The sequence below is a fragment of the Rhipicephalus sanguineus genome, chromosome 2 (assembly GCF_013339695.2).
Source record: "Rhipicephalus sanguineus isolate Rsan-2018 chromosome 2, BIME_Rsan_1.4, whole genome shotgun sequence".
NCBI lineage: Eukaryota > Metazoa > Arthropoda > Arachnida > Ixodida > Ixodidae > Rhipicephalus > Rhipicephalus sanguineus.
This window is the reverse complement of record NC_051177.1, coordinates 28,022,805-28,047,303: the sequence shown is the minus strand read 5'-3', so window position 1 is coordinate 28,047,303 and position 24,499 is coordinate 28,022,805. Positions and strand designations below refer to the sequence as shown.

Here is a 24,499-nt window from a genome sequence, read left to right as displayed (position 1 = left end):
AAGGCTTGGGATATCAACAGTAATGGAAGCGCATGCGCGAGCCAGCCTTCAATTAGCTTGCGTAAAGAAGAAATGAAATGGCCTAAACAGTTCTCTCTCGAATAGACCCCGCACACGTGTGCCCGATTGACTCATGGTGCTATCGTATACATGAGAACGCGCACGTACGTTTTGTGTCTACTTTCTTTTCCGCCACAGTGCGCCCTTTCAATTGATAGTCGGCGTTTGTGCTGTCTGCACGGTTTTTTGTTTTTGTGTGCACGCTTTACCTTTTTCGATGATCGAACCACGATAGTGCGCGAAACACACATTTGAGAAACACTGGTGCGGAGCAAGAATTTCAAGTAAACCCGACATTCTTGATAAAGCAAAATAATAATTGTTGGGGTTTTACGTCCCAAAACCACGATTTGATTATGACGGAAATTTCGACCACCTGGGGTTATTTAACGTGCACCTAAATCTAAGCACACGGGCCTCGAGCATTTTCGCCTCCACCTAAAATGCGGCCACCACGGCCGGGATTCGATCCCGCGACCTTCGGGTCAGTAGTCCAGCACCATAACCACTAGAAAGAACACCGTGGCGGGTTCGATAAAGCGAAAGAGAACTAGATTCTGTCACGTTTATTCGTCCATCTTGTGTACCGTCCCGTGGAGCTCTGGTTTGTCTTCGAAGTGAACGACGGGGGGCTTGCCACCCCTGTAGAAGCCCCCTTCGAGCTCGACGAGCACAAGCAGGTTCTTCTTCCTGAACAACGTGCGAGGCACGTACAGAGTTTTCTGGGGCCCCCTGGCCGGCCAGTAGCGACCCAGGTTGAAACCGTTCAGAAACGCAATACCCTGCATGCAAAAGCGGCAACAAGAAGCCGGATTACACGCACGTCACTGTTTACAGACTCTTGAATACACACAAGAGTTCAAAGCTGCAGCTTGCTTTTAGAGAACACTGATATTCCTGCCAATACTTTACAGGGTCAGGTCGCTTTCATAGGCACTGCAGAAGGTTACGAGACCCATCGGATAGATATACATCAAGCGCAGTTAGCAGCTCATGATGGCGATAAGAAGAACGGTGTGTCAGCAAGCATTCTAACAACGACAGAAAGTTGAGCTAGTTGAATAGCGTTTGTATCGTCCATTTTCCTTTACTTGGCACGGCTAAAATTTAACAAATAATATGTAATAATTGCAGGGGTTTTACGTCCCAAAACCACGATATGATGAGGGACGCCGTAGTGGAGGTATTCGGAAATTTAGGACCATCTGGTGTTTTTAACGTGCGCCTAAATCTAATCTAAGTACGCCTCTAGCATTTTTCGCCTCCACCTAAAATGCGGGGCCACCACGGCCGGGATTCGATCCCGCGACCTTCGGGTCATCAGTCAAGAAGCTGTATACAACTAGTCTAGCGGGTCAAGTAGTGGTGGCAAAACTAATAGAGAGCAAAGCCAAGCAAATAGCAGTTTGACGCCACCAGGTCCGCTGCCACCAGCGTTCGCGACGTTAAGCCAGTGAAGCTGCTTCAAATTTTCTACGATGAACCTTCTAAGTTGTTAACTTACAGAGCGATCTACTTGTCTATAGTTCCGGTTTACATGCGTATGAACGAAACTTTCTATTACCAGGGGTATCTTTCCACCATTCATTATTTCGCTGCCCCGCTCCTAACATTCGTAAATGTACGCGCAATGCAAAAATCAGGTTTTGTAGTTAATGCGCGATTTGCGTGTTTTTGACGTCGCTGTGTCTGCGCAGCACTTATCACGCAACAACCAAAGTGAGCACGAGAGACGAAATACAAATGAGGTGAGAGTGGCGCATATTAATCGCTTAGCAGGAGTCGTCTCGTGTTTCAACCGGAAGAAGAAAATTACACTCAAGAGGCTGCTAATCATCGCATTAACTTAACTGAACGCCGCGGACTTAACTGAACCAGGGACTGAGTTGGGTTGCAGGCACTTGCAAAGTGAATGCATTGTGTTTTTATGTATGAGGCTACGCGGGTGCATATTTTGATGAAATGTGCCGTGTCTACGAGAAAAGAGATTCCGAGTTCCAAATGCATTGTCATTTACACGGAGCAGCGCAACACGACAGGGATTGAGAGAGAACACACAAACACGGCGCTAAATTTCAACTAAAAGCTTTATTTTACGATCACACGTGCTATTTATACAAAGACAGCGGACCGATAACAAAGCCAAGTAAACAAAGATAGTGTACAGAACTCGCACCTGTCATCACTGGAATCAGAATGTGTCTTGTCATTTAAAGGCGAGGAATCTAGGAACCTCTCTGACAAAGACGGCACGCTCACACATTTCTCTTTAATTTTTTTAAAATTTCATATGCATCTATAATTTCGCAGGTCATTCTGCTATGAGCCTATTTATAATGCGCGTATTTTCGAAAAGTGGGACGCATCGCACCTCTGGCACTGGATCCCAAGATGGCTTTTAGTTGAAAGTTAGCGCTATGTTAGTGGCTTCTCTCTCGGTCTCTGTCGTGTTGCGCTAGTACGTGTATGAATCTCCAACAGCCAACCCGGCAACGTGTCCTTGCCAAATGCATTGTCCTTTTACATATGTTGCTACGCGAGATCACATTTTGATGGAATGTGCCGTGTTTACGAGAGAAAAAATATGTCGAGTTTCTGAAACTGATGGAAGCAGATATAATTCAAGACCGTACCATGCCTATAAAACAGGACAATTGTTCTAAAAATACAGAGACAAACAAACCGGGCTCTCGAGCGACTCTGATATCCACTAACTCGATTACTGCTATCATCCAAAAACTCGGCACCAAGAGGAGCCAAGACGAAAATAGGAAAAAAAAAAACGCCAACATAGACAGCACTTCTATCAGAATAACTTAGGGCTGACGATCCATTACACCGAACAGAACGGCATCAGCAAGAAACAGGAGGTGGCTTAATGAGACAGCCATCCGTCGAAAGATCCATGTTCGAGTCATGCGGAAGCAAGACACTACTTATGCAGTCACTCTATTATACATGCGTACTTCACTTCTATTCGGAAGTCTCGTCCAGTAATCTTAGGAACAGTGTGCATCGAACTGACTTCCCGCTGCATTAATTATGTCCCTGTTCAGAATATTTTGTCCCGTTAACATGTATATCTCGCACACCGCGGTTCCTGCAGTGATCCGGACAAGTGCGCAATTTCCACCTTTCATTAGATGAAAGCAGCGCAGGTTGACGCATTAAAGTTCACGTATTAATCGTGACACCAAGGGTCAAAATGTGGCGTCACACGTACCACCATGACCTTGAGCGGCGAGCCGCCACGGTGGTCTCGTGGGTATGGTGCTCGAATGCTGACCTAAAGGTCGCGGGATCGAATCCCGGCCGCGGCGTCCGCATTTGATGGAGGCAAAATGCTAGAGGCCCGTGTACTGGATTTAGGTGCACGTTAAAGAACACCAGGAGTTCAAAATTACCGGAACCCTCCAGAACGGCGTCCATAATTATATCGAGGTTTTGGACGTAAAACCCCAACAATTATTATTATTCCTTGAGCAGCGTTGACGATAGCTGCCAGGATAAATCTTGTACATATAAATAAAACACTCAAGAGCATGGATGTAGGGACGGCCGCCAGCATAGCTTAGTAATAGAGTGAAATTCAATTCTGAGGTTTCCCGTGCCAAGACCACGATATGATTATCAGGCACGCCGCATTAGGGGGACTTGGGATTAAACCTTGACCATATGAGCTGCATTCACCTAACTCCGCGAAGTGCATAACATGGTTTTTTATGCGTTTCTTCCGCACAGAATTGGCGGGCCGCCGTAGGCCTGAAATCCAACCTGCGTCCTCGTGTGCTTACTTATACAGACAGCGCAACGTCATAGCCCAAATCGCATTTTCTTACAATGACGCGGTACTCGCGCCTGTTTATCAAGTCTGGAACCAGCGCGGAGTCGAGCTTCAGGTGACGTAAATCTAGACGTGGCATACAGAAACCCCCAATTATGTACGCATGTATTATGCAAAAGAGGTTACCCTGGAAGACACAATGACAGTGGGAACGTACGCCATGGCGTTCTGAAGATACACGCATTGCGCGGATTCAGGGGATGTCCGGATGTCCTGATGTCCTGACATCCCTTTAGCAGCTTGTGTGCGCGGTGCATTGAAGTTTACGTTCCGAGACCAACTTATGAAAATCCTCCTGCCCTCTTACTGTGCCGCTAAAGAGCCTCAGTGGGACGCGTATTACTATGATGATTATTATTAGCTCTAAGAATGCGTGCCACTATGATCATCAACCACCACCTCAAGCTAATAGTTGTTGGGCAGTCAAGGCGGTGATGCGGGCTAGTTGGTTTGAATCACTTGTGATCATATTTCGTAGCGCAAAAAACAAGACGCAGACGCAAGTAAGAAACACATACACAGGACGGGCGCTAGACATTACTTGTGTTCCTTACTTGTGTCTGCGTCTTGTTTTTTTGAGCTACGAAATATGATTACTAGTTGTTGGGGTTTAACGTCCCCAAACCACGATATGATAATGGGGGACGCCTTAGTGGAAGGCTCCATAAATTTCTACCACCTCGGGTTCTTAACGTGCCCTATGTCTAAGTACACAGACCACAAGCATTTCGTCTCCAACGAAATTGCGGCCGCCGCGGCCGGGATTCGATCCCGCGACCTCAGGGTGAGCAGTCGAGCACCATGACCACTAGACCACTGTGGCGGGTCACCTCAAAGCCAGATCTCTTCCTTGAAGAAAATCTAGATTCGCGCTTGAGACACGTAAGATAAACAGCTATTCGCTGCAAGATGAACAACGTAGTTGGGAAAACACGTCTGTGCACGTTCGACCGTCGACCGTCCTGAGGCCGCTTACCTTCGTCTTCTGGTCAGGTCTCAAGAACGTGTCCGTACGGCTCTGCGTAAGGAAGCTCGAACTCAGCAGCAAAGACGCGCACCTCGAAGGCTGAACTGGCTGCTTTCAGGGGGATCTGCTTTCGGATTGAACGCATTGATTGTAATCTGTGAGCCAGCTGGCATTGGTGAGTGGGACTGGCCGCATGAGTCCAGTTTGTCAGCATGATCCTGTCCAACGTCACGTTATAGACAATCCCCTGTCAGACGAAAAAAAAAAACGAGAAAAAAACAAACAAACAATACGGGCAATTCAATGATGGCACACACTGTCATCATCGTCAGCGTTTAATGTCCACTGCCGGGCGAGCGTCTCACTTCCAGTGATCTCCCATATCTTGCGAAATAGCTGATAATAGTTTCCTAATCTAATCCTACCCCCTGATTCCAAGCCGTTTTCGATCGCTAGCCGGAGGAAACTAGCCACGCAAATGATCTCAGCACTGACGTTTTTGTTGATGGACACGATGGTTACACGGAATCCTATCCATTTACAGCTTCGATGCAAAATTTTCAAAACGCAAGGAATCAATGCAGTCACTTGCTTTTTCCACAGTAAGCGTTATTACAGTCCGTACTGGTTCAGCCAGTGAAAGCCCTCTTGCTATCTTTATACACTCACGCGTGAAACCCAAAGCTGGCGCTGTGCTAGTCTGTCTCTCGCTTCTTTGACAGTCCATGACCATCGCGTTCAGAAATGACACCCAGCAAAATTAATCACTGATAGGTCACCGAGTCAAAATACTGATGCGATAAAACTAGAAAGTCATGCAACACGCACCTTGCTTTCGCCCAGGCCTTTCCCGGATGAAATCCTGCCTTCGTCATGAACGAGAATTGTCAGTACTTGGTGTAGTTTTGCTTTAATCATCACGGCGGTATTGTTCTCCGCACGGGATACGGAATCTACAAAAACCTTAATAAAAATAGAAGGAAGATATTAAGGTCGAAATAAAAATTGTTGATAACCTTCCACAATTCAAAGCAGCACTAACGTGGCGACAAGGTGCTGCACAAAATATAGAAGAGAGCTCAGAGTCAAGTGTACACCTCCGAGCTATGGTTCTTTGGTACATCCCAAAGTTTAACTGCACACGGTGTTAGGACATATATTCAGCAGATAAGACAACATAACTGAACTTTTTGCTATACTTTGTAGAAAAATGGTGCCAACACAACACGCTGCGGAGACGTTTTAACAAAAATAACTAGCATACGGTGACAATACTGCTAAGTGCGTGTAACGTAACACCGAAAGAAGGTTAGGCAATATTAACGCCGCTTGTTGAGATAGCTCGTGAAGTCGTCATCGATCGTAACGCGTTCAGCTATTACCTGAGCGACCGACCGTATTCTATTTTTGGCAAAGCTGTGGAGTTAAGTGTCAGAAGGGATATAGCAGTCAGAAACGTCAGTTACCCTTTTTTCTCACTTTTACTTTTCTTTAGGAAGAAGAGTCGTGAAGCAAAAATGACGTTACTAAAGCGATAGTGGCTGAATCTTAGCCATCGAATACGTAGTTATAGCAAGCAATACAATGAATCGGGAGAAGAAAATGTGTTATGGTTGATTGAAACGATATCCCTGCAGTGTGCAATCAAGTTGGACTTCTGCGTCCTATCCCAAAAGCAGTACTGGTTCTTTATAGCCTGCCATTCCTTCCTACGTTCTGGTAACTGCAGAACAAGATGAAGGTATGTCATCATACCGTACGGTGAAGCAGCGCACTTTGGACGGGGACAAAGGAGACAAGAAGTTCATTTTTACACATGACTCGATCGTCCTATCGCTTGGGTGCGCACAAAATTTGTTTTTTGATAAGTTAGCATTGTGCTGTTAGTTTCATTTCTGTGTCGCTCGGGGGTGCGTGGGGTGCATATATATGAAGTATTTTTTTTTACTAAAATAAATTCGGTGCGACTGTAGCGAGTGTCGTGTTCTTCTTGTCTCCTTTGTCCCCGTCCAAAGTGCGCTACTTCACCGCACGGTATAATGATCAGTCGCCAACTAGCCCAGCTCTCCACCTTATTGAAGGTATGTCATGGTTCAACGCGTGGGTTCTTATATTGCAGTGTTTTTTTATGTATGTTTCCGGTACAACCGTTAATAGCAGGGCTGTCTGACATATATACTTACGCCATCAACGTAGACGTATCCGCTGTCTCGAATGCCTTCCACACTGAGCATGGCAGGCTCATGCGGCTGATAGGTGAGAGTCGCATCGTACAACATCAAACCGTGAGCCTGCAAAAAATTCACGACGACAAAAATGAAAAGTGACCTGTTTTGACTATCAGCTCGAGCAGATATTTATTTTTATCTTTATTTTATTTAGTACATACTACTTCCGGCGACCAAGCAAGGAGGACAAAATATGAACATAACAGAATCGCGCCGTTTACGAACTGAATAAAGCAACAATTACTCTGTAACATCAGTATTCAGCGAAACACAATAAACAAGTATAAAGTGCACGTTCAAGAGCTGTCAAATTACAGGCAAAGCAATGACGTAGTCAGCAAGAAAGATTATTAAGAAATGACTTTCCGAAATCAGGATTGCCACGTTCCGGAAAAGCACGTTAAGGGCAGTGCGTTCCATTCGCCGATGGTTCAGGGGAAAAAATGAGTGTTTTAAATGGTCATTACGCGCGAAATAAGGGGTCATGTCTTGATTATGGCAATGTCTGGTATGCCTTAAAGTAAGTAGGCCGTCGTCCATGAATGGCAAGCTATTCACAGACGACAGCTTATATAATGGGTACTTTACGTAGCTAAAGCTATTCACGGACAAGTTACATAATATACTCCATATGTAGAAACCCTTAAGAGGTGCCCTGAGGGTCTGAGATCTAAACGCCTTCTTCACGATATTCAGATAAAGTAAGAAATGCTGTGTAACAAACAGTATCTTTGTACGACTCGTCTAACATGACGCCTTCGATGGTATCGCTATAAGCGACATGTCATTTCTTGCTAACACACAAGAGAATTTAGGAATGGAATTTTGCGGAAATGGTAGAAATTTACGCAGCAAAAGACAGCCGACTGCTAACAAAAATGCCCTTCAATAGTCACGAATACAAAATGCCGCCTATCCAGTCTGGCTTTGTAGCTCTCGCTTGAAAAAAAAAGCACACTTTAAAGTACTTATAAATCATTCTACACGCAGACGCTGTTTGTAAGTTTCAGATAACATATGTCCTCCGCAGTGCATGGTTAATATTGTTTACCGGTGGAGACCACGGTTTGGAATCGTGGAGAGATCTCATTTCTATGTTGATGGTTTGCGAAAACAAATCCTGTGCTTAAATTTTGCTGCATCAGAAGAAAAGAAAGAAAAAAATATATGTAAGTTTAACCCGCGTAACCGATCGCGCTTCTCATTAGCACGTGTTGTTTGAGACGTTAATCCCCATGAAGTGTGTGCTCACCGTTTCGCGCTCTCTAATCATGTTTTTTGCGATGACTATGAACATGAAAAACATTGTGAAGGCAGCGATATACTGGTGTATAGAAAACAGCCCATACTTACGTGACCAACTGTTCAAAGGTGAGCGGATATTGCGATGACACTGATAGACCACGACGGCAATGTACTGAAGCCCCGCGATGCCAAACATCTTGATGAAAGAAGGAAAAACACGGGTTAGGCGTGTGTATATCAAGTAAAAATATGCAGTGTCTTCAGGGTTATAATTCGGTTACTTTTAATTGGATCCCTAAAAAAAACTAATACAGTGCGGCACGCAAAGATGATTTACGTTCTTGAAGGGTACATAAATAGCGAAAACGACGAGAACGAAAGAAGCACTAACGACAGGACTGCGATTTTGATTTGCGCTCCTTTGTACGAGGCACCGAGAGCATAAAATTATGCTTAGAACGTGCATAATTAACATAAATGTCTTAATTAGCTCAACAAGAAATCTTGCATTCAGTGTCTATGCATTGCAATATTCAAAAACTCAAGTTAGTCATATTATGTTAAGCAACTTCGTGTTTCTTGAATGCTCAAAATCATTGTTCGCACATATTCGTACAAAATTTCGTCTGCTTACGTTCGTCGTACTGATAGGCCCGAATTCCATCTTGCGCTTTCGTTTCGGCATCTTCGGTAGACTTTTATTTCGGAAACAGCTAATAACAAAAAGTAGAAAAAAAGGAAAATTAGTCTTTACTTTTTTATTGTATCCAACCTTCTATCACGAAATCAAGCAAAATAGAATTGTGATAGCATGTTTTAGTAATGTGAATAACTTTTAAGAAAGTGAAATTAACAACGACTCGTTTATAGCACGAAGCACACAAGTAAATTCATACTGATTTCTCAGAAAGAAAGAGCTCCTTAGTTACCGAAAAATACGTCCTGGTCAAGGGATCGAATCTGGGGCCAACGCATATCCGGTCGCTCTAACGACTGAGCTAACCAGGAAGCTGGCAACTGGCTGCGCGAGGGCGAATTCACGGACAACTCGAAGCGCATGGATACAGAATATTGAATGTCAGTGCTGCGGAATCCCGCAAGGTGGCGAAAAGGTCAAGCACGGGAAATTGACAACCACCCTTGTGGCTTCGTGCTTCTATGCCGCCTTGGGCATTCCGAAGAGCCGATTTGCAGCATGAACAATTTTTGCGCTCATCTTTATTTAGTTCTTTGTAAAGCTTTCGATTTATTGCTATCTAGATCGCGCTTTAAAACTTCGAGAGTACAAAACCAAGCTTATGATAAGATCTCGGTGAACGGCTTCTTTACGAACATCCTCGCTGATACCACTGGTCAACAGCAGCAGTGAAAGGAAACACGAATGCTAAACGAGGATTCCTTGCCTCAGAAATGACGTGACGGACGGCGACGAACAACTTGTTTGGGTCTCCATCTTCCGTCAGGGGGCCGCCGAAATCGTAGCTCGTCACTAGGGGTCGGTAAAGGAACTCACCCTTTCTTCCCGCTGCTGAGACCATGTAGGCTTTAGAGGGTGCAGAAGTAGGGGGGGGGGGGGTTGAATAAAGTTAGTATTTAAATAAATAGTGTGAGTTGCATGAACGCAGGAAGACTAAACAATGCAGGCTGTCAAGGAAAGACCATTTATCACGCGTAGGTTGTTTTGTCTTTTTTTTTTGCTGTGGCCGTTTTACACCGGATCATCGCTATTATCGATTTGTCGCAAATATGCATGAAAAGGAGGGAAATTAACCTACCGCGGTGGTCTAGTGATTATGGTGCTCGACTGTTGACCCGAAGGTCGCGGGATCGAATTCCGACCGCAGCGGCCGCATTTCGATGGAGGCGAAATGCTAGAGGCCCGTGTGCTTATATTTAGGAGCGCGTTGAAGAACCCCAGGCGGTCGAAATTTGCGGAGCCCTCCCCTACGGCGTTCCTCATAATCACATCGTGTTTTTGAAACGTTAAATCCCAAAAAATATATAAAGGGAGGGAAGTTACTAAAAGATAGCCAGCGTCACACCTGCGTGGCATCACGAAAATGAACATGAGCACATTTTATGACACGAAAATGTGATGTCTGCTATCTTTAATAACATAGCGCGTTTTCATGCACATCTGCGTGTTTCCCGTGAATAAACCCATCTGATTATACCTCTAATAAATGTCATCGAAATTTCACCTACATTTTTTCTCTATGAATTAGCGAACAGTTGACAGTCATCTCATACGCTCTGTTTCGTCTTCCTGTTGACCTGCACTTGCTATTGCAAATAATGGCACTGATAAAATTTCACTCAAACAATTTGCGAATTGTCAGGTTCGTTGGCGATCCGACGTGCTCTATTAAAAAATATATAGCTGTTGAAAATTCCGTAGGGCTTTCGAAGTTGAGTCAAATAAGAATTGGAGCTTCTCAGTGCTCATAGACGTCCACTAAAAAAAAAAGTCTGCTAGCTGCTCCTTATTTTCAGCTGGTGATACAAAAGGTGCAATTAAGAGCTTATATATATTCTTAAATGCGCAAAGGCATATCTATTACCAAACAATTTTGATTATATACTCATCTGAACTACAAATCATTCTGCCTGACGACAGCAGAAGTGTAAACTCGCGCGTAGCAATGGTGATACAGTTAACATTTCTAGATTATTTTTATTTTGCAATGCTATATAACACTACAATGCTCTAAATGGGATGATATAATACTAAATATTACCGTACTAGTCTTGCTTTAAAATATGCATCCTCACCTCCTGTGCTGAACCCAAATGATGTTCCTCCGTGAAACATGTACCTGAAATCAAAGCCAGCGTTGCTCGTGTTACATAGATCATTCCTTGAAATAGATTTCACAACGACATCCCATACTTCGCAGTAAGCGATAACTGAATACTCTTAAAGTAACTGTATGAAACTCATGCATGCAGTTAAACCAGAGTGGTATAATGCATTGCACGAAACTGGATGCCCAATGCACATTGTGTGAGCATGCGCTCGGACCACGTGACCAGTACCAGTTGTAGCAGGCGCGGTAAGTAGCCAAGTCCAAGGAGTCTTGGACGACTGAGGATACCATACCCGCCAATGGTGCGGGCTTGGAGCAATAAAATCATGCTGTTGGCAAATGCTGCCTTGTTTTTCTGTCAATAAATGTCTCATTCTTTCCTCCTCATCCTCTTTAGGACCAGATCACCTTACGCGGCAAGAAAAAACCGTCCGAGCAGACACTCCAAAGCCAAGGAAAGAAGGCCCATAGAAAGCTTCGTCTCTATATAGGGTTCATAAGCGTTTGGAGAAGTGAATTTTCCGTATTGAGAACATGTATTTGTTGGTTATTTAAAACAGAGACGGCCACTGTCACAGCCATAGGTATCTTTGCGTAAAAGTAAAGATGGAACCGCAAATAAGCCAACTCCTTGTATTCGAAATTAAAGCAGCTATAGTATCATCTCACTTTGCAAAATAATACTGACCAACGGCAGACGTTTTTATTATTTATTTATTTATTTATTTATTTATTTATTTATTTATTTATTTATTTATTTATTTATTTATTTATTTATTTATTCTATACCCACAGCGCCTCATGGCATTAGATGGGGGGGGGGGATAAAAAAAATTCAAAGCATACAGTATGGCAGCAGCACTGGCAGCATCAAGGCAACACACATAAATACACATACAAGAATATCATTAATGTAACACGAAAGTGTATTATAGTAATCAGTTAAAGCATAATTATATGAACAATAATAAAGAATACAAAATTACTAGTATACAAGCATACAGTAGTGATCACAAGCAGCAACATGAGTGATCAGTAACTCTAATACAGGAAGAATCGTTTTACCAGTGCAAAAAATATGTCATTAGACGATGTAATTACGACAGACTCATCTAATCGATTCTAGTGACGTACTGCTGTGGGGAAAAAAGACATGCTAAATGAGTGTGTTTTGCAGGGGAATTCCAAAACCTTATACTGGTGGTCAACTATATGGGAATAGTAAGGTGATACAAGAGGAGCTCACTCACTCCGATTTCAGACTGAATTAAATCTTACTTTGTAGCTGCTCTTTAACATAATTTATTAATAGTATCCCTTGGGGTTTAACATCCACAAACCACGATATGATTATGAGGGACGCCGTAGTGAAGGGCTCCGGTAATTTCGACCACCTGGGGTTCCTTAACGTGCACCTAAATCTAAGCACGCGGGCCTCGAGCATTTTCGCCTATATCGAAAATGCGGCCGCTGCAGGCCGGGATTCGATCCTTTAACCTAATTTACATATAATATTTTGTACAGTAGCTTTGTCCTATTTCCTGAAAATTGTGCCTTTGAAATGGCATAAATGACGATGATGGATAATTATTTATCCATCAGGGATAATAACTAATAATGACGATGATAATTATTAGTTCCCTTCTGTGTGAGAGCGATTCGGCGAGGCACCGTCGGCGCTACGATGAGCAAAGTTCGAGACGGTACGCCTATCTCTTAAAAGCGTGTCTTTCACTGGGGCGAATACTCACAGGTTTACGGAAGCGCCGGCCAGTAGGACTTGGCGTAGTGTACTGGCTACCATGACGCGGTCCACATGCTTGTGGGGCATTGCCCAGCGGTCGTACCAGCCCGTGTAAAGCTCTGAGACGAACAGGGGACCACGTTCCTGGTAGAGCCGCAGGGTGGCGAACACCTCAGACACGTTGGCCGCTACGACGACACGCGCACCCGAAATATAGAGAAAAATAAACGCCGGCACTGCCCGACAGCTACATGCGCCTCAAGTAAGATTAAATTTACCACTCAGCACAGCCGTATAGAAAAAACTAAGGCGTCAAATTAAAAATGCACATTGAATAACAATATCTGGGGTTTTACGCTCCAGAAACACGATATGATTATGAGGCACGCCGTAGTGGAGGGCTACGGAAATATTGACCTCGTGGTGTTCTTTAACGTGCCCTGAAATCGCCCAGTACACGGGCTTCTAGCATTTCGCCGCCATCGATATTCGACCGCCGCGGCCGGCATCGAAACTGCGACTTTCGGGTCAGCAGCCGAGCACCGCAACCACCGAGGCGGACAAAAATGCACATTTAATAACCTCGTTTTACGAGCAAACTGTCTCACTTTACGTATAACCTTTTTTTTTTTTCAAGAGAACACGGGAGTGTGCGTCCCGTAAGGCTTCCTTTAACGTTTTCCCCGCAAAATTGATTTAATTCGCGAGACACCAACACACCCACTGCACTGTCCCTGAAAAGGACAGACTGATGGGCTAGTTGGTATAAATCATAATTCAAAACAGTAGCGCAAAGAATCACACGGACGGCGACAGATCAAGACGGTCCCGTCTTGATATGTCGCCGTCCGTGTAATTTTTTTAGCTACTGTCCTGAACTGTCCCTGGCGTTTTTTGGCTACCGAGGAGGTGGGAACTTTATCTTGGTCTTAGTTTTCATTTTTTGTTTTATCTCTTTTAACGCGATAGAGTCAAAGAGCTCGTTTCGCAGAAACTCCGGTGTCCGTGTCGGCGGCGGCGGAGGCGTCTTTGCTTGTGAGCGAAAATTCGAGGTAGACGCAAATAAAGATAGGAGCCGGATGGCGTATACTTTGGCTTTCCTTGCGGCACCGTTTAGGTCTCCACCAATAAACGAACGCAGGCTAGCGATTGGGAAGGCGATACGAACACGGTCCGATTACGCTATCGCGTTCTACTACAGAGGCGCTAGCTTCTGCGTTGTCGAACTTCCTCCTTATACCTTCATCGATAAAAATAAATACAGTATTTTCTCGCGTATAGCCCGCACAAAAATGTTAAAACATTGGAGCTAAAGTAAAAAAAACGAAAAAAAACGCCAATTCTGGTTTGCAAAGGTGGCTCCACGGCACTGATTTATAGCTATGCAAAGAAGCAAGCTTCGCGGCATTACGTGGGGATAATTTTTAGAATATCTTCCGTGAATCGTTGTCGAAGGTGCACGTTATACGCGAGAAAATACATCCCACATCCACTTGAACTCAGCAAGAACATTTCCATGGCCTAAGAGTATATTATCAACCGGAGTCAGGCGCTCACAACTGGAAATCCCTGGCTGAATCAGACGAGCGAGACGTTATCGTACGCGCAGATATTCACGAAGCCTTCGAACCTGTCAACTACGATAAAAGCGTTTTGTGGGTATGGAGCCAATGCGATTCACCTATCGTGGGCGTATTGTGAAACGGGGCTTTTTCATATTTCCTTTATACAGGACCCTGCACCAACCCGAAATTGGCAAAAATAGGCGCAACTACCCATATAAATATCAGGCAGGACAAAATGAGTTTCGCTGCCCTACTTTCATATTATATTGTCTCGCTAATGATCTAATAATAGTCATTTCTACCGCGAAGAATTCTCTGTGTGTGTGTTTTCGGAATTAATTGTTGAGACACGCACCAGCTCCGAAAGCGATTGCAGGGAAGACTCCTTCGACCCTTCCGCAAGGCACAGCGCCCACTCCGAAGCGGTCCGTGGTGAATAGCGCAGCGTCACTACCGAGCTCTTGGCGCATCAGGTCTCGCAGGTGCCGAAGGTATGTGCGGTTACACTCCCTGGACAAGCCGTATTTGTTCTCGACCTGCGGCCGTGCCAGTGTTACCGATATTTACCATTAGTATACGAGACGCAGGCGACCCTGCAGACAACTACGACAATACGATAAGGCACATTAGATAGACCCAATAATGGCGCATGTTAAAGGGACTCTAAAGCGAAATAATGAATCAGTTTAGATTGATAAATTTTGCTCTGAAAACTCTAATGCCGCTGATCTCCCCATCATAGCTTTAATATTAGAGGAGAAAATCAAGGTAAAAGTCTCATTTTTAAATTTAGCACCGAAATCTCCGCGCGAGACGTCACTAGCTGATATTAAAGTGTATCTTTGTATATTGACGACATTGGCCCAACGAGATATCCTGAAGCTTGGTATGTCAAGTCTGTGGCCCCCTCAGAGGACAATACACTTCATTTTTGCCGATTAGGAATGACGTAGGTACTAGTAGACGCCGTCAAAACATGTGACGTCACGGCGACTGGTGTGGGAACTTCAAGGTGGCGTCGCCATCCGCATTTTCTTCTTGCGCATTTTTCGCCTACTAAGCGTCTTCTCACTGTTAGCGTGGTGATTTTGGTATTGTGAAAGAGTGATTTACAAATACGAAACAAATCGACTTTTCCTTTAGAGTCCCTTTAAGCAAATCACATCGTTAGATGGCTCCTTCGACGGTACCTCCGTAGTTCTTGTGTGCAAAGCCCTTTTGTCGTTAGCTTTAGTTGTTACCGGCACCACCGAAAACTGCACCACATTCGGCGTAGATACATGTACTCACCTGAACCATAATTATCGGGCCACCGTTTCTCACGAGGAGGTGCTTTATGCGCTTGAAAAGTTCGGTGAGGTAACGGTCTGCGAATTTGATGTACGCTGAAAGAAATTTGTGATTCGTGCTTAATTGAAGAAAGTCATATATGGCACGTGCCTCGCCGAAACGTGCTCGTCATATCAGACAATGTTCGCAAAAGCGAGCTCAGCTAGACACACTGTCCTAGTGTCCAGCTACAGAACGTACGCTGCCCTAGCACCAACTAAGCATCGCCGATCAAAATGGTAAACCATCATGTGCGAAACATCGATATGGGACAGGAACGTATTCGTATATTGACTATAGTTGATGTAGCTCAGTGTATAGCTCGTCAGAACAAGGTCACGGTAAGTTGGGTTTCAGGTGATCAACAAAGGGCAAGTAAACTACAATATAAAGTTATCCCTCGTTTGCTCACTTGAAAGGCTCCTGCTTTAACTGCGTTTAAATCTATTTGATGTCAGGTTTCGCCCGTTGCACTTGCACCCGGTTTAGCGCACTTCTTTTACGATTAGGTTGTCGTTCGTCAATGAAACGCCTAAGTTGAAAAGAGCGATGACACTCGATCAAACGGGTTTTCAGTAACAACGACAACATTTGAACCAACCCATATTAGCGATGGTGCGACGCCTATATCCTTGGAATTTGTTCAATGTGAGCGTGAGTTATGATCGTAACCATAGGTGCGCGCACATGGGAGGCAATAGTGGGGGGGGGGGGGGGTAATTATCTAAGGGGTGCGCCAAGCCTGCCTCATACCTGTACTTATTGGACTTTTCTGTCATTGTTTAATGTGCACGGTTGTGGGCAACGTAGGCTTTGATGATAAGGTGGCCGAGGTACCCCTGATGTTGCATTCCAAGAACTGTTTAAATCCCACCTTTAGTGCCGGAAAACCGTGGTCCCAAGACATACCGTTGTGAAAAGCACATCATCGTTTCATTTTATTTCTGCATCCATTGCAAGGTTTTCCTTTCGCACTTGACCAACGATAAAGTGGGGGGGGGGGGGGGGGGAGCTCTGCAGTGAAACTTGTCCCCCCCCCCCCCTTCCCACAGCAGTGGAGAACTCTGCGCACGCCTACGATCGTAACGGACACGTGTCGATTGGTTAGTTCGGATCTGCAGTGGCCTATATCTAGAATTTTTCCTTTATACATGAGCGAGTCCCAGAATATGTCGCGCGACTTGTATTCTACGGATCTGTCTTGAAAGTACACATTAAAAAGCGAGCAGGATTACTGCCAGGAGAAATGTGTATCTTCTATTATTCACTGATCACGGCCTTCTGGAAAAAAGACAGAAAGGGTGAAACTTCGCAACGGCAGCCTCCACCGCCGTCGTAAACTGCTACGGCTAGTCATTAATGAAATGTAGACGTGTGCCTGACGATAAACAACGCTTAGCAGAAATTGCATGGGGGTCAATTGGTTGCGTTATCTTGCGTATTAGCGCGAGACGAAGTCAGAAATAATAAACGACAGGCGCTTCTTACTATGTTTGTCACAAGTGGTTCGTACTGCTTTTGTCCCCGAATCTTGTGCTGTTACACAAGTTGAAGATAAACAGCGCTTTCGATAACCCTGCCATTGAATAAATGAAGCTGCGCTACAGGGACTCACTTGTATCCATCGTTCGCAGGCTAATGCCGGGATCTTTTCGCAAAAGCCAGTACGGAAGGCCTCCCTGCAGAAAAGGTTGCTTCGCACCTTAGGATCGGTAAAGCACTCTTTTAGGCTATAGTTGGCGCGTTTGAGCAAAGACTGGGGAACATTGCGCTGCATAGGTGGTACGGAAAAGCACTCACGGAAGGCACAGAAAACACGACGCTAACGGGTGGGCGTAAACTAGCAAGTGTTTAATTAATGTTTCGTGAGGCGCCACCTGAGGCTCTGCTAAAAAAAAAATGAGCACGAACAAGAGAAGGGGTGAAAGTATGAACATAAAAAAACAATATCAAAACATAACGGTTTACCTCAGCGCACACGTTTACACGTGTGCGCCAATAAACCGTTATGTTTTGAGGGCCGGAAGGCGTTATTCAAAAATCCAATTTCAACTTGACTTAGCGATAAAGTTGGAGTGTTTACGCACATGTCGGATTCTCCCGATAACATGCTGTAGGCCTCAACTATTTCCCTCTTTCTTTGACCCGTTCCGACCCTTGTGTAAACTGTGTGCAATGAGGCACGCTGCGCGACATTGTTAATCGAACCCCTCTTGATAAACCGTTACGTTTTGATATCGGTTTTTCATGTTCATACTTTCACCCCTTCTCTTGTTCCCCCTCCTTTTTTTTCTTTTTTTTTCTTGAGCGCAGCCTTGAGTGGCGCCTCACGAAAGATTAAACAGTAGCATAGTGTGCACCCACCCGTTCTTGTGTTTTCTGTGCCTTTCGTGATTGTTTTTTCCGTAGCACATATATGCAGCGCTAAGTTCCCCAGCCTTTGTTCGCACTAGAGTGCACTAGAATAGGGGAGTGCTCGGAACGACCGCAGCACCAATGTACAGAAAGTGCAGTGGTCTTCACCTCACAGGGTCAATCCGCTTGTGGCGCTGCGACTGGTAGTCTGTAACTTGGTCTGCAATGTATCGTCGGAGTTGCTCGCGGGTCCGCCGAGGTGGTGCAGGGGTAGAATACCCGTTTCTCACTTAAACGGCCAGGGATCGAATCGCAGCTGTAGATGGGGTTTTTATTCTTAGTGTCACCTTTTAAAGCTGTATTGTTTTTTTTTCTTAAAACTAGCTTGTGTTGCTACGTATTACTACAAAAAGTAACGTAAAATGTGAAATCTCGTTTCGAGTCTTGTATTCGCAAAGATCTCGGAGGCAATATTTTACGTTTCTGTTGAATGCCGGGCGGTGGCGCTGCAAATAACTATGCTCACTGTCAAATTTCTTATATTTCACTTCACATTTTGCGTTACTTTTTGAAACAACACGTAGCAACTGAAGCCGCCCGAAACCCTCAAACGATAGCATATTGCAGACTACCGATCGCAGCGCCACAAGCGGATTGACCCTGTTAGGGTGGTCTGGACTTGACTTTTCGAAGCTCGTTACGAGCATTCCCCTGTACTAGTACACTCTAGTTCGCGCCTTAAGAAACAACGCCAACACTAGTACTACGCATTATACATGACACCTGAGAAAACACTACACAAAAATAAAAAACGGCAGATCCCACACACTGTGAGAATCTATGTAATGCGAAGCAGCCAGCAAGGAGCTGCATACATCGTCTTGTTTGTAATTGAGGCAAATGAAGTCATTCATGTCATTACGTGCATGTCGTTATCTGCATGTTAGGACCTTTCATTTATATTCTCCATACAGTCACGTCGCGCTATACCAATTTTAGTGTATATCAGGGTAGCGAAACGGTCGAAAGCGAACCATGAGCGTGGCATGTAAATCACGCTGTACATGAAATGCATGTCATGATTTTCATGTTAGGACCTATCATTTATGTTCGCCATACAGACACGTCGCGCAATACCAATTTTGGCCAATATCAAGCTAGCGAAAGGGCCGCGAGTGCACTATGAGCGTGGCATGTTACTCATACTGTACATGACCCGATTTGCACGTTAGGACCTGTCACTTATGTTCGTCATACACTCTTGTCACGCCATACCAATTTTGGTGTATATCAAGCTAGCAAAACGGCCGCGAGCGTTTACGGCTGCTTTTCGCGCCGTAAAAGATAATGTATGCGATAAACAGTGCCCGCTTGCCCACAGCCTCCTAACTGAAGGGTCAATTTGGACGAGGCTAGAAATTGGGAGAATCGTTATTACTTTTTTTCTTGCTCACATTTATGAAAGAACCTCACAAAACTAAGAAAAAAAGGGATCAAATATTGGACTCATTTATGGAATGAAAAACGAAAGCCGTTAGAGTCATCTTATTCTTGTTTCTTTCATCCGCATCATAGGCGTGCGCAGGGGGGGGGAGGTCAAGGGGGCGAGAAGGGGGGCGCAAAGTCAGCCCTATACATTGTAGGGGGGGCGAGAAGAGGGGCGCAAAGGCAGCCGCATACATTGACATAATAGGGAGGGGGGCGCTGCGACGAACCTTCGCCCCCCCCCCCCCCCCCCTGAAGGGGAACCATGCGCACGCTTATGATCCGCATCCATCATTTTTGCGTCAAGACCATGCAAGCAAGGCCGGTATAGCAAAGAGCAACGTTTATAGGAGTAAAGTTATCAAGAACATAGTTTTAAACGGTAAAACGCGAGTTGTGATTGGCTTTCGTTATAATTTTCAGACGTTACCGTCAGACAGAAGAGTCGGTATATCGAACAAAAAAAAAGGGGGGGGGGGGTCGGCGTTGTTTTGCAACTTTTTGCGAATATTCTTTTTGCCAATTTTGGGGGAAGAGATGCGACGCGCACCATGTCTCGTTCGGCACCGATGTAAGGGCCCGGCCGGAGGATGACCATAAGGCTCAGATTGTGAGCCATCTCCAGGAAGGTCACCAGGTCTTGTTGCCCGCGGAAGTCAAAGTGACCTTCTTCGGGCTCGTGGCTGCTCCACTCAACGAAGCTGCACATGTATTCAGAACTCAATTGGCAAAGCAGCAGGATGACGGACAAACATGCATGAAAAATACGGAATACACTTTACAAGTATAACATGACGTCAAGTAATACAAAAATTATCTACAGAAACAAAGAACAGCCTTGTCAATTCTTTTTCAACCCCGTCATTCACGCCCGGTCCCCATCTTCGAGTACGTGAACGCTGTGGAGGAAATACTAAACTCAAATTTATTTACTCTAATGGCTCAAACTTACACAGCATTCCCCTTGCACATGTGCCTTCATGCAGGTTCTCAAATATGTCATGTCAGCAATACAGCATGTTACCTAGGTGGGTTTTCAAACTTGCATATTTTCCAAGGTTCCTTTAGGTCCAAGCCCTCAGTGAAATTCGTTGACGCACTACAATCTCACTTTCTCCTTCTGAGGCACAACAAATCTCAGTGAAACCGGTTCAACGGTTACCTCATAGCAAGGCCGCAGCTAGAAATTTTTTTAGGGAGGGGGGTCAGCCCCTCCTGGTTACGCTAATGTTTTATAGCAACATTTCTCTTTTTTTTACGTGTACTTGAATATGAAAACCGGATAAAGCTCATGCCTCACGTGTAAACCAGTCGCACCAATCAGTGTCGTAAGCCGCCATTTCATCGCTCCAGTATGGGCCATACGCACGACGAGTGATTCTACCTACGTGCAGTAGCGATCAGTACAGTAAGCAAAGCCCACGATACACGAGTTCTCCCTTGTTTTGAAATTAAATTTCTTTGTACGCGATGCATCCTCTCAAACCAGTATTACATAGCCACTGAGGCAAACGAGAGTACTTTAGTAACATGTACTCGGCGCCAGTAAAGCTGGCTCTATTATTTATGTACGTATTTATTCGCCCCGTATACGCGCACAGAGGAATGCAAATAAACCGGGATGCGGCACTGCGTCACGCCACCAGATTTGGCATCCCAACTATCCGCGAAATTAAGCCCTCCCCTATGCACCTTTCTCTCTCTCTCTGGAAATTAGCACAACACGTGACATGTGCTATTACGACCGGTGTGTCTGGTTACCGGCACGTTCGGATGCCTTGCCGACTATGCACGTATGTACTCTGCGAGCGTTTTAGACCGATATGCTTGTGCAACTTCCATCGTTTATTGCAATGTATATGTTTACCGTCCACGTTGCAACGTGCGAGAGCCGTTCGTTGCTATGTGTCCGCGCGTTCGTTGCTATGTGTCCGTCATCTTTTCGGAAGAGCGTGATGAGCGCGGCTAGTCAGGCAGAGGAACCATGCAGTACACGATCGCCCCTGTCGAGTCGGCTTTTTCTGGCTCCAATTTTGTTACGTAATGCTCTCATCCATTGCCTAGCTTCGGTAATATGTATAAACAATTACAGCTCAAACACTGATTCCGAAAGTATTCCATCATATAGAAAACAAAAAGGCGCGTGTGTAGACACAAGCTTATTATTATTATTATTTTCTGTGAATCTTTGCCAACTAGCTCATCTTAAAAGATCATACGAATACCTGGGAATGCTGGTGATTCATAGTAACATGTTTTAGCACACGAAAAACACATGACGGTATAAGGAACGACACGGACCCTTCATTTCGTCATTCTCTGTACCATAAACTTTCAGTCCCCAACATGCACTGCTGTTGCTTTAATGTATACTAACTTGTACATATGCGCTCGCGCGTGCTGCACGTGTCTTCTATTTATCCATGTGCCTATTTAGAAAGTAAGACAAACGCTGGAAGTTAGCGCTTTGTCCATGTTGTTCCTTTCCATTTGATGTTTCTTTTTTCTGGCTCCTCAAAAAGAGTTCCTATAGCTGAACTTGCTTTCGTTGTGATACCAAACAACGTTTTTTAAGCGAAGCTCTTATAACTCACATATTTCGGTGGCAGCGTCGTACTCGAAAAACCCGGCGCCGGCGAGCTTACAGAAATGCGGGCCTCGAAGGTGCGTGGTTCACATGCATATGTCCTGTAACTGCGCCGCTTTCCAATAATTGACGCTCTCTCGATCGTGGGCTTGCCGGCGATCGGCCGTCTCTGATATGGCAATCTGATCTTTTATCGAGGTCACTTGTCATTTGACTTAGTCACATTTAATTGTTGCCTGTAGCAACGGCAGTGATGAGCTGCTAAGCACGTGGGTGAAGGTCAGCGCGGAGGAAAAAAAAAAGTTGGGAGGAGCATTGCGCAATGCGAAAGAAGGAAAAAAAAAAAATAGTACGTCAGGCACGCAGACGCAAACCTTCGCTAGCCCCAATATTTTCTGACAGGGCAACGGCTCCCGAATTTTCCTTTTCCTGTCACTCTGAACATCTCTCTAACACAAGGAGGTATATAGGGTATACGTCAGAGCCGTCCATCCCGTAACTGACGTACGTGTCGATGGTGTTCAGGCCGGCGGCACGCGCGTAGGTCAGGCGCTCCATCCACAGTTCGCGCGGCGTGCGGAAGTAGTGGAGCGAACCGGACAGGATCCGCACTGGCTCGCCGGCCAGCGTGAACGAATCGCGCTCGAAGTCAATGGCGAACTGCGATGGCTGTCCACGAGGAGGCTGCGTAGTACGTGAGATGCAGCGCGTTTGCGTATAAGCCCATGGCGAAAAACTTTTCAGAGACGATCGGGCAATCTGTCCTATTGCCCGCCGCGGTGTGGATGCATGAAGAGATATCAAGGTGTAACCCAAGATATAACGTGTAAGTTGAAAACAAACATGAACCACAGTAAAGCAACGGTAATAAAAAGAAAAAAAAAATGCAATGATCGCATTCTGATTAAAATCGAGCCCGATTAGCGAACACTGATAAAACAAATTACTCTCGATATCAAACACGCCACACGTAAACTGATTGTATGAGACTAACGTACTGCCTAGTAACGAACTAGATATATTGAGCACCGCGAGTCCAATGAAAGCGCCATCAGTGTGAGGAGCCGCACAGCCTCAGACGCTTCGGGACGCACTTTCTGGAGTTGATGGCTGCGCCGGTAATGCACCGGCGCTGATGGATGCAGACTTGAGATAATCTATATAGTCTTACGCACCAAGAAATTAATTCGTTATAAGCGAGTTTCAGTATATCGAGTTATCCGATATATCGACCTATTTTTAACGCGTAAGCCTTTGTCTTTTTGTGGCCGCGTTCGACAGCACTCAGAATGATGTGGAACATACTAAGCACAAGATACAGTATACATATAGGGTGCCCAAGCTTATTTTCATATTTTCTTAAATATTTTTTTCTAATTACCCAAGTAATCAGTGCGCATTTTCGTTAGTCGTGGACGAGGACAGATGAGAGAACACCACTTATAAAAATGGCAATCATCTATTGTACCACTTTTAAGGAAAAGCCTCGTACGTCAGTCAAGAGATTAACGAAATTTGGCGAGACCTGGCGATACCTCACGAGACTTCACGAACGGTAAAAAAAAAAATTAGGTCGGTCAAAAGCCGCGTGATGCTCAAGTGGATGTATGCGTGCAGTCGACGTATCAAAAGCCACACGATCAACCGCAATGCCACATGACGTCATTAGTGACGTAATAATGACGTCATATGATATGGCGCTTGGCCAAGGGCGGGCCGATTCCGGATGCAGCGTGGGATGCAGTGCAACACCACGTGACGTGCAGCAAGCTTTATGTAGGAAGGAGATTTATTACAATCGACTGATAAAAGAAAGTGAAGATGGTTTTCGCCTTTGAGTCGTCTTAGGCGAATGAAGGCGGGACACTGTCACTTTTCCTTTGGTTTTTCTTCAGCCTCGCTTAATGTAAGCCCAGACACACCGGATAGTGGGTTGCCTTAAAGTTTTAGTGCAGTTAGGTTGTGTCGATTGTGTGGGCGGGGCTTGTAGTTAATTCTTAGATCGTCCCCGAATATAAGCAGCATGCGCAATTGTATTGTAGATTGCCTTCCGCGCTTCATTCGTGCATGCCATGTGCAGTGCTATTCACCGTAAAAGTGTAAATGAACGTAAAACACTATTGCAAGAGCGCTCACTCGTTGAAGGTTGGTGGTGAACTTTAACCAAGCCTGGAAAAACAGAAATGAGCACGTGACGGCAAATGCCAGCCGCTTGAGGATGGCGGTGATGCGTTGTGGCTTCGCCACGGTGACCATGTGGTTCTTTGGCTGCGAACGTGCACT

At 45.0% G+C, this 24,499-nt stretch overlaps 1 protein-coding gene across 1 annotated transcript; it reads right to left on the bottom strand.

The window, feature by feature from the left end:
- Positions 1–625: 625 nt before the first annotated feature.
- Positions 626–24,499, bottom strand: LOC119381105 (beta-galactosidase-1-like protein). The gene is made up of 12 exons (XM_049412168.1): positions 24,353–24,499; positions 22,725–22,900; positions 20,180–20,330; positions 17,405–17,468; positions 15,751–15,845; positions 14,816–14,996; positions 12,903–13,083; positions 11,117–11,160; positions 9,748–9,887; positions 7,055–7,162; positions 4,881–4,922; positions 626–842 (listed from the first exon to the last, which is right to left on the bottom strand). The coding sequence occupies exons 1-12, from the start codon at positions 24,470–24,472 to the stop codon at positions 627–629; spliced, it is 1,518 nt and encodes a 505-aa protein (XP_049268125.1). The 5' UTR covers positions 24,473–24,499; the 3' UTR covers position 626.

Bases quoted from the DNA above. Each gene is read 5' to 3' on its own strand.
- LOC119381105 (XM_049412168.1), bottom strand. From the start codon at position 24,472: ATGGTCACCGTGGCGAAGCCACAACGCATCACCGCCATCCTCAAGCGG. The intron at 15,846-17,404 runs GTGAGTCCCTGT...AATTTCTTTCAG, and splicing joins CCTGCGAACGATGGATACAA to CGTACATCAAATTCGCAGAC. The intron at 4,923-7,054 runs GTAAGTATATAT...TTCCTTACGCAG, and splicing joins GATACGTCTACGTTGATGGC to AGCCGTACGGACACGTTCTT.